Below are 11,327 nucleotides of genomic sequence, written 5' to 3' on the forward strand. Positions count from 1 at the left end.
TGTGACTGTTTACCGCCCTCTGTGGCTTATATATAGCTGAACTAACAGAAACTATATTTTTCTCTTGAAGAAAATTCAAATGGTTTTTGTTTCTTAGGACAATCGAGATGAATGCACTGATCTTTTGTACATACATTGTATATTCACCACGAGAAAGCCTTAATCATCAAATTATTATTACTTGGTATGTTAAGAAATATTGTCAACTTTAACTAATATTTATAAGGTTTAACCTAAATTCAAAAGTAGTAAAAAGATTTTTCTAGACTTCAAACTATTGCCTAATGTCTGATAGCAAAACTTTAGAGAAACAAAGGTCAGTGTATTCAACAAAAATCTTTCTAAACTAGGCTAAGAGTTGACATATATCATACAACTACTACATTGTTTTTACAGGTTTTCTTAATAAAGCGTATTATAATAGTCCCCTTGAAATACGACACGAATTTATTTGATATTACATAGTGTAACGACAGTTTCTTTTAATGTTAAACGCAAAATTATAACAGTAGTTATTGAGAATATCTAAGTGCAATAAGGTATGGTTTACGAAACGTGCTCTGGACTGTAATAGATGTAAAAAGTATTTGACTGTACTTGAATTTAAATTATTTTTCAATTTTGTTCGTCAATATTCTCGATAACTATTGATAACGAAATATGTTTTGTAAATAAAAGAATTATAACATTCCTTTTTGTAGGTTGTTGAAGTTTTAAAACTTGATAGTTACTATTCAAGCTGTAGTACATCAGTTTGTATCTTTTTAAAAGTTACCACTTTCTTATATCGTTGCTAAGAGGCTTATCGTTAGTCTAGGCTGAAATACAGGCGATGTTTATGCTTTTTGACGGGTCTTAATGAGACTGGATGTAGTATTCATACAATTATCTTCTGTTCAGTGGAAAATGTTGATATTTATTGCCAGTTGTCCTAATCTCAGTGATTACAAATAAAAACTTATACAGGGTGTCCCTGAAATCGACGTCCAACAGGCACCAGATGATCGGCAAGGTTCCAACTGTTATCAGAAAAATATAAAAAAAAATCTAAGTCCTACAGTTTTTAAATTACAGTGACTTATGTGTTATCCACGAAAAAGTACACCCTGTGCCAGTCTTTTGACTCTTGTTGCTACAAATCTTTATTTTTTCGTCTGCAGTCTTCCTTACATTATTCTGAATAGTGCTCCAGTAATATGGAATCATAAATTCTTAGCCAACTGCTTTAGATTGGAAAACATTGTTAGTTTTAGAGGAACCAAATACTCTGAATAAAATTTTCACCTTACTTTAAGTGACTGTACTGAATAAATTATGTATGGCGCTAGTAGTGGCAAATTTCACCAAAGTTGGCGCATTGAATGAGGATTATAAAATGGTATAGCAGAAATAAATATTTTTCAACAAAACTCCGTTTCGATGAATTTATTTGAACTTACTAAAATTTCTGAACTCAAAGCATACCTTATAACCTCGTATGCAGTAGACAACACCTTACACGCTATTTGTTATCATCTTGTTGAAAATCAGCGAGGATCTCATGATTCTACTCATGATTTCGCTTGCAGCTTTCGTCAGCAATATTACTAGACTTACTAAAGGAACTGATGTTGTGTATCATGTTTCACTAAATAATATTGAATGATTGCAATATGATGTTCATAGTGCATCAAACACATTATTAAATGTGTAGTAAAATCAAAAGTAACGAACGCGGCAGATTCATGTACACAGCATATCGACGCGGTAGTGGTATGGTGTACATGAGCCCTTATGCACAATTACTCGTCATATCCCCATCAAAAAAAAGAAATGGATGAATCCTCCGATTAAGTTACGTGTCATGCCTTGTGATCAAATGCGGGATGAAGCATGAAATATTCTTTAGTTTGTCTAGAAAGAGTTATTTGCACCGTTACAAGGAATTGCAGGTAAAGCTAAAAATAATTAAAAAAATAAATAATCAACACGGCGCAAAAAAGCCAGTGCTCAGCTAAAATGCCGAAGCCCGAGTACGATGGCTCGAGATGCACAACACCAGTTCGTCTAGCGATAATATTGCCGACGAATGTTGCAAGCGAAATCACGGGTAAACAGACAATGTTGTTTGACAAGAGATCCTCGCTGATTTTCAAGATGTAGATAACAAATCGCGTGCAAAGTCCTGTCTAGTGCATACGAGGTTGTAACGTATGATTTGAGTACACTAGAAGATTTTTTAGTAAGTTCAAATAAATTCATTGAAACGGAGTTTCGTAGAAAAATCTTTTTTTGTGTCGAATTTAAGAAATAATGTGCAAAGTGCTATACCATTTTATAATCCTTATTAAATGCGCCAACTTTGGTGAAATTTGCCACTACTAGCGCCATACATAATTTATTCAGTACAGTCACTTAAAGTAAGGTGAAAATTTTATTCAGAGTATTTGGTTCCTCTAAAACTAACAATGTTTTCCAATCTAAAGCAGTTGGCTAAGAATTTATGATTCCATATTACTGGAGCACTATTCAGGATAATGTAAGGAAGACTGCAGACGAAAACATAAAGATTTGTAGCAACAAGAGTCAAAAGACTGGCACAGGGTGTACTTTTTCGTGGATAATACATAAACCACTATAATTTAAAAACTGTAGGACATAGATTTATTTTATATTTTTCTGATAACAGTTGAAACGTTGCCGATCATCTGGTGCCACTTGGACGTCGACTTCAGGGACACCCTGTATTGACATCTCCAGTCACATTTAAACCCGTTACAAAAAGCTCATCATCAAGTCATCAATTAGCAAAAATTATCATTTAAAATGAAAAAAAAATTTAACATAACAGCTCATTATTTTATTGTTTACTAAATTATTGTTATAAAGGAAAATTGTTCTGGTCAGTCGACTCCTATTACGATAGTTTGTAAAGTAATGCGCAGACGTCGCGCAGTGTACATAGAAAAGCGCGGGACGTCCGCCATCTTGTATCATATATTTATTAGAAGAGAACAATGGTTGGGATGCAGACGGATGTAGTTATACATTATGTATTGAGATTTGAAACGATTAGGTTAGTTGCATTTGCCAAAATAAATTTCCGAATCACTGTTTTTGGTTGTTTTATTCGATTTTATATGAAACTTGCAAGAAGTGGACATTGAAACACAAACACAGACACAAAACTGACTACACAACAATTGTTTTTTATTCTTGAATGGCAACTGAATCTCATATTCAGTTTTGTTGACTATATTACATTACATTATGGCCATTCAAGAAGAAAGACATTAGTTTATGAAACTTGCTAAGATTTTAATTTTGTGTAATTAAAGATTGTAATGTTATGTGATTATAGTAGCTAGTGTTCGTTTATTATTATTGGACATGATTGGGAGAATCTACAAAACTGCATCAAAAACTTATTTTACCTGTAACATATTACCAAAGCAATCAATTTAAGCAAGTTTTGTTAGTTCTCAAGAGTGCATAGGGGATGGTCAAGGAAAAATATCAGTTTTATAGGTGGTGGTTATGGGTGGTTGTCAAACATATTGATTGAATACACCAGTCATGTAAGCTTATAATGAATTAATATTTATTATTTAAATCAAATGTCTGGTACATCATAATTATATTAGATGAAAGTTAGCAGTGAGAAAATAATCATATATATCTGATAAAAAAATCTTCGAGACAAAGGTTTGTGTCAAAATCATACATACATTACAAAATACAATATGTTTATAAATCCTATTATACCTATTTTAGAACTTGACTATTTTCAAAGATAATCAATTTAAATAAGTATTGTAGTCTAAACTAAATTAGAACAAATACTTCTTTTTACTGATGGTAGTGTACAAAATTATTCATATACTTTTCTAAAATTAAAAAACCTACATACAATTAACATAAAACTAAAAAGTAATTCACAAAATTAAATTAATTTATAATCAATATTACAACTGCACTTCACTTTAGTGTCTATGGTTGTGGAAGTCCTCATTTGTTTACTTTTTTTTCAGTAGTGGTGCAATGTTATGAAATATGTCCAGCCAGTATCCCAGCAATGTTAGTACACATACTTTTGATCTCGTCATTACTAAGGTACTCAGACCCTAAAATTGCATTCCCTAAAGCAATGGTTTCTCTTAATGTGTTAGCCTTTATCCAAATCCTACCATTCATGCCCGCTGCAAGTTCAAAGGGCCATTGGTTCTTTAACGAGTTTATTAAGGGACAATCTGGGTTTAAGATCTTTCTGATTAAATTTAGAGAACATTTAAACACGAAGCCATCTTCCAGCACTCCCAGGCGACCCTTCTTTCCGTGAGAATCGACACACACTATTTCTGGTTCCATATCTTTGCTGGCTACTAACATTTTGGCGTACACTACATCTCCAATCACCACTTTAGGTCGGTTCTTTTTCGTAGCGCCTTCGAAGGATAGATAAGATAACGATGCTGTACAACTCCCGCCAACATCTACTCTGAATATATCTCCCGCCTTTTGAGCAACAATCCCTATGACATTTTCTCCGCGCGCTGGAATATATCGTTTTTGGTAGTTGTCCACCCAGTACGTATTTGGAGCTCGTTTCCTCAATGTGCCAGCTTTGGAAACATAAATCCCGTCGACTTCTTTTTTCAACCCTGGTCCGAGTATAACTTTACTTTTTTCGCCAGCAGCTACGATTTCTTCACACAGATCTCCGGGTAAAACCACGTCACCAACTTTCACCTTCATGGTTGTGCTTAGCTATTTTAATTAACGTAAAATATCACATCAAATTAGCCTTTTCTAAAAGAACCAACACTATTCCTAATCCTAACCTCAAAATTTGTTTTGACGTATATAATCCATAGACCACAATTATGTATTTTTTGAATGATTCGTTTTGTTCCCCATGTGCATTTTGAATTTTACTATTATAAATACAGTTTTGAAAGAATTTTATTTCACTAATTAAATTAATTTTATATTTTACAGCCTTCAAATGATTTGGAAAACTTGGGATAACATTTTATATGAATTTTAGTTTCATAAAATAGATAATAAAACGCAAATACTTGTAATCCATAAACAAAACTAAAATTTTGACATTGACATACGTCAAACGACATTGACACTTGACAGACGAGATGTGATTGAGAAGTTCAGCACGTGTTTTTATTTGGTTGAATGTTTACATGTTCATTTTTATCTAAAAATTAACTTAAAATGCCTGCCACAGTGCATAATGACCTGTTAGTGTATAAAGGCAGCAATTTTTTTCGGCAAAGACTATTGCTAGCTACTCTGAGTGGTCGTACAATTAAAATAGAAGAGATACGAAGTACACATGATGACCCGGGTCTTCGAGAGTATGAAGTGAGTCTGATACGGTTGCTGGATAAAGTGACGAATGGAACGAGGGTGGAGCTTAGTGAGACGGGTACTTCGGTGTACTACCAGCCAGGGATCTTGGTTGGTGGACATGTGACACACAACTGTAGCACGCAGCGAGGAATGGGTTAGTATCTCATAAAGTTCCATCTAAGAATTATTAGCTCTAGGTAATATTTGTGGCAGTAATTCCTGTCATTATAGTTTAAAAAGTTATTAATTGGGCAATATGTTCATCCCACAAACATAAATTTATTTCAATACATAACATTCAAAGTGGTATTTTTTGTCACTACCTACTCATCTTAACTTGCTGTATGTTTAATTGCGGCTGCCCATTACTATTTTACAGGATACTACCTAGAAGTACTACTAGCACTGGGTCCATTCTGCAAGGAGCCACTGAATGTAGTCCTGCAGGGCGTCACACACAGTGATCTAGATGTCTCGGTAGATAAGATCAAGACAGCGGCCCTGCCAGTACTGCTCAAGTTTATACTGGTTGATGATGGACTGGAGCTCAAAGTTGTGAGAAGAGGTGAGTCTACTTTTAAACAAGTTTTAAAACTCCTTGAGTTTTATTATAATTTTCGTGGGACATACTAAATTAATTTTATTTTATCGGTATACTTACATAACTGTTTGATGAGGAACTCAACTAGTTTCAAGCCATGCTAGAGCTCATATTCATGTGCAGCATTCCATCAAGAGATTCATCTGCCATTGTTTTATGTTTGCCTGTCTCCTTAAAAATATTTATACATGATTGCAGTGTAGTGTGAATAATAGTGGCTTTAATTCTTTTGATGAAAAGTAGAAACTTATAAAAGATATGCCATTTTGTATGAGAATTAAGTGCTTATTTTGTAATCCATCCATCACCTCTGTCATTTACTTAAAGAAAAATCACAAATAGTGTTTAATTATACCTTATCAATGACAGTTTGCATCACTTACTTGCAATTTTCATACATTTTGTATTATACAAAATTATAAATTGGAATTAAATAAATTCTTATTATTTTACCAGGAGCACCTCCCCTTGGTGGTGGAGAAATAGTATTTAAGTGCCCAGTGCGGCGCACATTGCGACCTCTGCAGTGGACACAATGGGGCCTTGTGAAGAGGATACGAGGAGTTGTGTACGCACTGCGAGTGTCGCCCACAATGGCCAACAGGGTGGTGGAGGCTGCTAAAGGGGTAAGATCTTTTATTACTAGTCATATTATCTTCTAATCATGAATTTGTATTTAGGAAAATTCTGTCTGGCGAAAGTTAAATTTACTGAGGTCATCATATTCGGTTGTTATCTTTGTGACTGTAGGGTTGAAAAAGCAGAGTAAATGTTTCTTGTTAACTAGCTTTCCGGCTGCAACTTTGCCTGCACGATCTAATTAAAAAAGTTCATATATCTCTATTTAGACACAAACATTTACAATGTTAGTAAAGATGTTTTATTTCACTAAGAATTGATGAAATATAATGCTTCTAATTGATGTTTATTGAAATATTATTTCATTAACTTTAGTTTTATTACAAAAGTTAATTAAATCAATGTATTTAATAATTCCAGGTGATGCTGAAGTTCCTCCCAGACGTGTATATCAACACAGATCAGTGCCGAGGCTCCAATGCAGGCAAGAGTCCTGGGTTTGGTGTTAGTCTTGTAGCTGAGACCAATGAAAAGACCTTCTACTGTGCTGAGGCTGTAAGTTTCTCAATATTTTTAGCTTAAAAATAGCATTCAACAACCCTTGACAGACAGCTCTCTGTCTGTAATTAAAAAGATAAAGTCACTACTTTGACTTCCATCTTCATCATAAACATCCTATTAATGGCCACTGCTGACCAAACCCTCTTCTCACACGGAGAAGGTATGAGCATTAATCGCCACACTTGCTCAATGAGGGTTGGCGATTTCACGCACGTTGTTTTCCTTCACCATTGGTCAGTGTTGTCCACATATATAATTTTAGAAAGCACATATAACTCGGAAAACGTCACATTGCTACTATAATTGGAACTTAAAACGGGATATCAGGCGAGATAGCGGCCAAACGTCGGCCCATTCAATATAAAAAAAAAAAAAAAAAATATAAAAAAAAAAAATTACCATGTTTTTCAATTATTATGAGTTTCCGATATTTCGGCACTGTTGCAAGCCCCATGATTAAGAATAAACTTATTTGTTTATCCACTGTTGCAAGCGCCATGATCACGGATGTCAGTTTAAAAACTTATATTCACATTGCTACTTCTTTAGCAATTTAAAACCCTTACACTATAGAAACAAAATGTTCCTTCCCAGAAATCAACAGACGTGGGTACGGGCGACATCACGCTGCCCGAGGACCTGGGCCGGGAGTGCGCGCAGCGGTTGCTGGACGAGATCTACCGCGGCGGCGCCGTCGACTCCGCCTTCCAGTGGCTGCTCGCGCTCTGGATGGCGCTCGGACAGAAGGACGTTAGCGAGTGTATTGTAAGTTATTATTTTCATAAATTTTTAACATAATATTATTTATTACAATACATTACATATAATACAATATAACAATAAGCATACCAACAACACAGTCACCCACATATTCAATTAACATAACCAACAAAATATCTCTCGTTGTGTTCCTTGAAATGGTGCTCATTTAATTTTAATGTAACATCTTTTTGCCATCTATATGTCATATGTCATATATTATAAGTGTCATGTAATATGAGAGAAAATCTATTGCTATACACCAGGCTCCATAACATCCCTTCCTACTATTGGAATTTTCTAGGAAATTACTGTTAGGCAGTATTGACAAATCAATATTGAGCCAAAGCATATAGTAAAAAACCCTATAAAATGTACATAAACGTATCATCATCAGCCTGTTCTCGTCCACTGCTGGACATAGGCCTCTCCAATGGCACGCCACTGAGCTCGATCTTCAGCTCTACGCATCCAACCACTACCAGCCACCTTGTGGATATCATCATCTACCTAGCTGGAGGGCGCCCTACACTACGCTTGCCAAGACACGGTCTCCACTTTAGAACACGTTATATGATAAAAATATATAAACTAAAAATATTTATTTCCAGGTGGGTCCTCTCTCAGACTACACGATAACATTCCTGCAACACCTGAAAGAGTTCTTCGGCGTGATGTTCAAGCTGGAGGTACAACGCTCGGAGTCTGACGATGAAGACTCGGACGACGAGGGCGTCACTCCGGCCAGCAAGATCAAGATGACATGTGTCGGTATAGGATACGTCAATATTAGCAAGCGGACGTTGTAGTTATTGTAAATAAATATAGTTTTAAGAGTTAAAGAATTTTTATTTAGCTTTTACACACTCAGACATCAGGTCCCATATACCTAACACCCGGGTTTAACTGTAACAGCCGAGTCGGGCCCCATGTAATGCTCAGGCCTAACTTTAACCCATAAAATACAGTAATAGTCATATCTCCCACCAATGAGTTACGACAAAAAATACGAATAAATATATTTTTTGCGCCGAGGTTCTAGCATTTCATAACAATGTACGAAGTGTATTAAAAATTGAGTTATACTATCATAATACTATGGAATGTTCTTGAATGATATTGATATTAGCACTTCCCTATATGTATTATACTCTGATTATCGCGATTACTACGGAAACTCAAATGTCACCATTTCATTTATGTATGTTTGATAACTTATTTACTATTATGAAATACTACGATTTGTTATGTGTATTATAATGTGGGTAGGGTAGGTACTATTCAAAATATTTATGAATAAAAGTAGTAAACAATACTATGATTACTACGGACACGAATGCTATCTAAGAATATTTGCTACCCACTTTTTAATGTTGATGTTTTATTCGATTTTGATGAAGCGAACGAGGTATGTAACATTCGTAGCAATACACATTCCATGGCCGGTAGGTTCGGTTATGTATTTATGCTACCTACTTTTTTAAGTGTGGGAGAGCCATGCTTCGGCACGAATGGGCCCTGTCTCGACAGAAGTGCTACCACGGCCTCACAGAAAACCAACATGAAACAACGTTTGCATTGTATTTCGTTCCCAATAGTCTCAAACCCCAATTCCTCAATAACCCTTAAATGCCGGCAACGTACTTGTAACGCTTCTGGTGTTTCGGGTGTCCATGGGCGGTGGCTATTGCTTACCATCAGGTGATCCGTATGCTTGTTTACCGGCTTATACCATAAAAATGCAAAGCTTTTTGTTACGTTATAAAATAGGTACTACTACTCAAGTGGAAAAAAAATAAAACCATGAGGGGGAAGAAATAGATTACTTTAACAAAAAAAAAAAAAAAAACACCGCAATAAAATTATAATATTTTTTATTTGTCTCAATAATCTTAAAACTAAAATTGTAAAATAATTAAGGCACATTCTGAAATGTATGTAATTCCACAACAGCGGTACATTCAGGATCTCGCTCTGCCTTTACACACGTTTACGAACTATCTAGGTATTTAGAGTATAATATTGGCAGTGTTCGTAAGAAATCGATACAAAAGTACCATAAAATTGACTTAGAATTATAATTACAAGGAGTATAAAGAATTTTCGTAAAAAGAAAGAATATTTTACTAAAAATTAAAATAAAAAGTATTTATTTTGATTTCGACACGTCAAATTTGAAAGTGTCAAATTTTACTTGTCAAAATAAAATTGACGTATACAAAAATAAAACTTTTATTAATGAAGATCTTGCTTAGGTACACTCCTTCCCTAAAATAATTTTATTTATAAGATTTAATTTATTTTTGTTCAGTCATCGTTACTGGGTATAATATCACATTGATTATACAAAATTTCGATATCTTATAATATTGTGACCATTAATATAACAGATAAATAAAATATCAAGAAGAACATAGACTGAAATAATAAGAAAAATGAGAAATTAAGTTAAAAACTACAATTTTATTTATTTACACGCGTTAATTAGATTAGTTGAACTTTTTTGGGACACATTTTTCGAAGTTGCAGGAATCGTCCACATAAATATGTAGTTGCAAAGAAAAATAATTTAAAAAAAATCAGAAAAACAGAACATGTGTTGACAGTCCCTACAAAATAATCAAATTCCTTGAACGCAACTAAACGTTTAATTTTTCAATTTGTTCCTAATTCATTCTTTTTCTATTTTTTCCTTCATCCACTCTCAGACGTCTTTCTCATCACACCCAAGTCCTGCCGACCAGTTACAGATTCCTCCGACGGGATCGAAGCTCAACCCTTTAGGACAGATGTACTCCCAGCCCAATAATGAGCCGTTCTCTATACGTGCGCATGAGATGAATTTCTTGCACGATTTAGGATGCGGGAAGTTACCGATGTCCAGACACTCGATGCGGCCTGTGAAGAAGAAAAATAAAATTGAAATGAATCGAATATCTTATTCACTATAAACTAGGGTCTCCGCTTACGTAACAAGGATAAAAACAGCGTACGCCAAATGTGAACCGTACTTTAGAAGTTCATAAGTTCCGTGCGGTGCGTACGATCAAACCCGTTGCACAGTAGCCAGTCTTCCAGCCACTGTACCAATCGATTAGTCATATTAACTCAAAAACTCTTTTTGAAGCCATGTCTTGTAAAACAATGCTTATTTCATAAAAAATGCGTAAAACTTACCGTCATCTCTCATCACTATCTTAGTTCCTTCAACATATTTGACGGCGACCTTCTCATCGCTGTCATCATAGTAGTCATAGTTTGCGATCGGCCTGTACGCCTTCTTTGGTCCTTTGGGGATCTTCTCGAAAGGTGCTTTGGATGGTACCCTTCGTGGTGTAGGAGTGGAAGAAGGTGTTGGTGGGTCTGTCGGCCGGAGAGTGGTCGAGATCTTACGTTGGAGCTTCTTTCTGATCACTCTCCTTGTTGGCTGAGTGGCAGGCGTCTGTGGTGTGGTGACTGATGATAGGTATTGGTATTCAGC

At 35.1% G+C, this 11,327-nt stretch overlaps 3 protein-coding genes across 4 annotated transcripts in view; 1 reads left to right on the plus strand and 2 right to left on the minus strand.

Annotated features, from left to right (window-relative positions):
- Positions 1-2,817: 2,817 nt before the first annotated feature.
- LOC126912489 (exosome complex component RRP40) lies at positions 2,818-4,846 on the minus strand. The gene has a single exon (XM_050704824.1). The coding sequence runs from the start codon at positions 4,732-4,734 to the stop codon at positions 4,024-4,026; it is 711 nt and encodes a 236-aa protein (XP_050560781.1). The 5' UTR covers positions 4,735-4,846; the 3' UTR covers positions 2,818-4,023.
- Positions 4,847-5,109: 263 nt separating this feature from the next.
- LOC126912491 (probable RNA 3'-terminal phosphate cyclase-like protein) lies at positions 5,110-8,691 on the plus strand. The gene is made up of 6 exons (XM_050704831.1): positions 5,110-5,500; positions 5,726-5,911; positions 6,404-6,573; positions 6,947-7,081; positions 7,682-7,852; positions 8,458-8,691. The coding sequence occupies exons 1-6, from the start codon at positions 5,209-5,211 to the stop codon at positions 8,653-8,655; spliced, it is 1,152 nt and encodes a 383-aa protein (XP_050560788.1). The 5' UTR covers positions 5,110-5,208; the 3' UTR covers positions 8,656-8,691.
- A 1,012-nt stretch (positions 8,692-9,703) lies between these two features.
- LOC118269493 (mucin-5AC) overlaps positions 9,704-11,327 on the minus strand; it is a 109,110-nt gene continuing 107,486 nt past the window's right edge. For both annotated transcript variants that reach the window (XM_050704285.1, XM_050704284.1), the window contains exons 24-25: positions 11,024-11,326; positions 9,704-10,744 (exon numbers count right to left, since the gene is read on the minus strand). In XM_050704285.1, coding sequence (XP_050560242.1) covers positions 10,551-10,744; positions 11,024-11,326 — 497 coding nt within the window. In that variant the 3' untranslated portion in view covers positions 9,704-10,550. The remainder of the gene's footprint in view (positions 10,745-11,023; position 11,327) is intronic.

Source organism: Spodoptera frugiperda, chromosome 2, assembly GCF_023101765.2.
Source record: "Spodoptera frugiperda isolate SF20-4 chromosome 2, AGI-APGP_CSIRO_Sfru_2.0, whole genome shotgun sequence".
NCBI lineage: Eukaryota > Metazoa > Arthropoda > Insecta > Lepidoptera > Noctuidae > Spodoptera > Spodoptera frugiperda.